Raw genomic sequence first — 4,560 nt, forward strand, 5'->3', positions numbered from 1 at the left:
CACAAATCTAGTTGGCTCCCACGGAACAGGATAGATTTCCGGTTTTGACTGGGAACCCCTACCACTTCCCTCTCTGGATAAGCAATTCCAATCCGAATTGCCTATTTTCAAATCGTTTATGCATACAAATAAGACTAAAAACCTTTGCTTAAATTAAAAAACAGGCTTAAATTAAAAAAAAAACTGAAACTGTTCTGTTATAGGGAATGTTATGTTACAGTGAATCAGAGAATTTTACACACTTCTCTTTTCTCTTTTCTCTTTTTTAAAATATGGAGCGGACCACCCCATATTTTATCTTTTTGGTATTTTTATTTTAGATGAGGTTTCTATAGAGCCTAGGCTTTATGAAAACAAAATAGAGCCACACTTCAAATCCTGATCTGAAAAATATTTTCGGTGACGAAAATCTCTATGATGGCTCTAAAATCAATTTCCAACACCAGCAATAAAATTTGAAACTAAAAAAAGATATAGATCTTGCGGATCTATGAACAATTATTTTTAAGGTGAAATAGACAGTTTAGATAATTTGTTATAATACATACTATTTTTAAAGTTTGAAATCCTAATTCCTTTCACAACCATAATGTTCAACTCGAGATGATTCAATATAAAAGTTTTCTAATGCTTGACTTGCAATTTCCGATGAGTTATGAGGTTACTTATTTTGATAGGGTTGCAGCCCTATCAAATCATTTTCCTTTTATTTTCAAGGTATTGTATACTTTTGATACAAGAAAATAATAATTAATATGACATACAATTAATGTGAAATCCGATAGCTTGAGTGTGTCACAAAATTCAAAAAATTTCTTTCGAAGTTTGAGCTTAGTCAATAGCATCATTCATCCAACTAATTTTACAAGATTATTATTATTTGTAATCACTTTGTACTAAAAATAAATAGTCTCATTGTATACTTCTCCATTTTTCGAACTCTTCAACCCCACCCCCAGCCCACGTGTAAATACCTTAACTTAGGTATGAGTAGGTGAATCATGCTTTAATGAGGTATAAGTGTTAAACCCTTTTTATGGAAGGGATTGCCTCCCTCAGCTACCCGTGTGTGACAATTTCTCTTTCTCTCGATCACTTCTTTCTGGCGTCAATAAAATTTTTGTTTTTCGGCGTGAATAAACTTCGGAGTTTACTTCAGAAATAGAGGGTCATAGCTTATTTTTCAACTGCCCTTCTTTCTTTTTTTTTTCTCTTTTTTTTTTTCTTTTTCTTTTTCTTTTTTTTTTTTTTTTTTTTTTTTTTTTTATTAATCAGTGGGTAAGACAAACCCTACTTTTTTTTTCAATACATTAGGGAGTTACATTTTAAAGGTATTAATTGATAAAGAGATGCTACCACTACGACCCCAACGCCTTCCTGTCTCAATTGCCATTTTGACTAACTAAAAAAACAATAGGTAATTAATTACCATTTTGATTAACCAAAAATACAATAAGTCATTAAGATCCTAGCCTTCTTTTTGTCTCTATTAAATAAAAAGTCCTTTTATTCACTGTAAAAATTTGAGTAGTCAAAAGATCTACTTTATTACAACAACTTGCACTGTCTTACTATAAAAATAAATAAAAAACATTCCGAGAAGTTCTCATTATTTAAATATTTATAGTAAAATAATGAGAAATTATAATGCAATAACACTATTTATATGGGAAACCTCAGTGAGAAAGATTGAAGGAGAGAGATTTATTGATACATAGCTTCCAGTGCCTTTTGAGCATTCCTCCTCTTCTTCCTTGTTGCTGATGTTCTTCATCAATGTGTTCCTGCTGCTGCTTTTTGCAGAGGACAAAGTTCCTCCCTCCATGCATCCCGATGGGCTCTACTGGACTCAGAGCTGCATTTCAAATCACATCCACAAACCCATTGAAACCTTTGCGTTCAGAGAATGTGTGGTTTTAACCTTAAACAGGATCAGAAACAATGAAAATGAAAGGGAAATAGCATTTACAAATATGGGATATCATGGGGAATAATAATGAGACGACATAATAATCTGATCGAGAGAGTAATTAAAATGGGGCAGATAAATTATCTTGGGTCTGGTTTTTCGAGAAAACTATAAGAGAGTTTGTGTTTGTAAACCAATATGTTTGGATTCACTACAAACAGAAAAGCTCTCAGCCATCGGAGCTATAAACGAGAGATGGAGTGCAAAATAGAAAACATGCTAACTGGAATCGATAAGGGAATTGATAACGAGAGGCATCAAACCTTTGAATTCAGAATTGGCGCAATGGAGGTAGAAATTGTTGAAATTAGTGCCGAGGACGGGGAGTCTACCCTCGCGAGCATAGGATCGAAGCGCAGTGTCAATAACAGAGCCAACCGTATCATCCACCCTAACAAGAAAACGCAAAGGGCCTGTGCTCTCCTGGACATTGATGCTGATAAGCATGAGATTTGCAACCTGCACTAATTTGAAACCCAATACCCAATATTACAAAATCTTTTCTGGAGAGGAGAGGAAGGGATAACTAATTCCAAGAACTAAAAAAAAGTACCAAGGGAGAGAAGAATTAACATAAAAAGTGAGAAGAAAGAGAAAGAAAAAGGGAATCAAAGAAAAGGAGAGAGATGAGAGAGAAGCTAGGGGGAAAGGACAGAAAATTAAAGAAACAAATGAAAAGAGACAGATTTTACCTGATTCTTTTTGCGGAATGTCTGTTTTGTAGGGGAAAAAGGTGATGGAGAAGAATGATGGAATACATCGAAAGAAAGAGACCTCAATAGACCCCCCATCTTTACACGTTTAGCTCCCATGGGTTTTTTCCCGTCGTTCACCTGGTTCGAGGGCATAGAAACCGCCATGTCTAGAGAGGGAAAGAGCTACGTAGAAAGAGAAGAAGACGCAGAACCTAGAGAGAGGGAGAAGGGAAACGAATTAATTTAGGTAAGGGAAACAAATTGGGGCATTAATTTAATGTTAGTGGAAAAAACTTAAAAGGATCGAGGCGACATCGGTAACGGCAGCACTTGTTGCAGCTGCCCGAGGATTCAAGCTTGGAGAGGAATGGAATAAGAGGCAACTGCGGGACTGGAGAGAATGAGGCACCATCAACACTACACCCACCTCCACCATTAACAAAACCAAAGGCAGCACTCAGAACGTGGGCATGGCATCAGGAGAGAGGAATCGTATTAAGGGGCAATGCAACAGGTTTTTTTTTTATTTATTATTGTTATATGTGTGAGGCAGGAGGCTTGGTCGTCCAGCGGGACTCGAAACCTATTTAGGAATGGACCTCGTGGGCCCATCTGCACCTATGTACGGACGCGCAAACGCATCTCTTTTCCCCCCGATTCGCGCGTTTCCAGAAGTCCGGACCAACTTCCTCTCGAGACGATATAGGTTCCGGCTTCAATTCTCCTTAAACCCTCCCTTCTATATTTTTATTTCTTCATGATATTTATCTAATGTTTTGTCCCTTCTAAAATTTCACCAAAAAATTTTAATTTTTTATTTTATTTTTCTATATTTTTATATCACCGATTCGAGTCGTTGATAGAACGATCCAATATGGATATGTGGGTGAACGATCCACCCCATTGATCGATGTTTTCAACCACTGCTCCCAATATTTGAAAGCTTGGATCGGTGATCCAAATCGACTATATGGAAATCGATCTTGATTAGCGAATTGATAATCCAAATCGGTGGATTGGCCCAATCTGAGCTTAAAGTTATTTCATAAATTACTAATATTTCTTAAAATCTATATTTTAAGTTTCCAAAAAGATTGAGGTATCACATTATGGATTTTTAATATTTTATTTTAAAGTTGTAAACACTGATAACTTGTTTCATATTTGAGTATTGTTGACCATTATATTTATTTTGTAGACAAAATGAAGTTTAAAATGCAACTCATTGCAATAAAATAGAAATCTTTAAATCAATTTTTATTTTTATTTTTATTTTTGTATTTCTATAATCTCCAATGCCACTTGCACTTGTAAAGATAGGGGATCGTACCTATTAATTTTTTATTTTTCCCTTTTTTTGAAATTTAATTTCTTAATTTATTTATTTATTTTCATTTTATTTTTAAATAATACTTTATTTCTCTAGAGGTGTTGCATTTAACTCTCTCTATAGATATGTCTTTATTTTTATTCATATTTAATTTATCTCTCATTATATGGTTGACAATATTGGCCTCACCAGCTCTATATTGAACCGTGCGAGTTCCCATAAATTTATGCTGCTTAAAACTTTTTGTTTAATCTTAAAATTTAAGCCTAGATATCCTAAGTTTTTGGTTTCAACCCTTGATGAAAAGGAAACCATGGTTGCCTCCAAATTCAAAATGCAAGAAATACGGAACATAAAATATTTCATGTACCAAGAACGCAGAGAAATATAGATTCACATTTGACATGTTAAATCACAGCCTAGGCTCAATCAGAGAGAGAGAGAGAGCAGTATGTATACAGTTCAATTTGACATGGCAAAATAATTGATTGGTTCATTAAACAAAAGATGAATCCATGAGAGAGAGAGGATAATTATAGAAAAAGAGTAGAGAGAATTTATTATAG

General features: G+C 34.5%; 1 protein-coding gene across 1 annotated transcript; it reads right to left on the bottom strand.

The window, feature by feature from the left end:
* Positions 1-1,477: 1,477 nt before the first annotated feature.
* LOC18425654 (uncharacterized protein At4g22758) lies at positions 1,478-3,176 on the bottom strand. The gene is made up of 3 exons (XM_011631079.3): positions 2,662-3,176; positions 2,233-2,428; positions 1,478-1,855 (listed from the first exon to the last, which is right to left on the bottom strand). Exons 1-3 carry the CDS (start codon positions 2,827-2,829, stop codon positions 1,677-1,679), a joined length of 543 nt encoding a protein of 180 aa, XP_011629381.2. The 5' UTR covers positions 2,830-3,176; the 3' UTR covers positions 1,478-1,676.
* Positions 3,177-4,560: the final 1,384 nt, after the last annotated feature.

The sequence above is a fragment of the Amborella trichopoda genome, chromosome 1, assembly GCF_054954075.1.
Source record: "Amborella trichopoda isolate Santa Cruz 75 chromosome 1, AtrichopodaSantaCruz75HAP2 v2.0, whole genome shotgun sequence".
In the NCBI taxonomy this organism is placed as follows: Eukaryota; Viridiplantae; Streptophyta; class Magnoliopsida; order Amborellales; family Amborellaceae; genus Amborella; species Amborella trichopoda.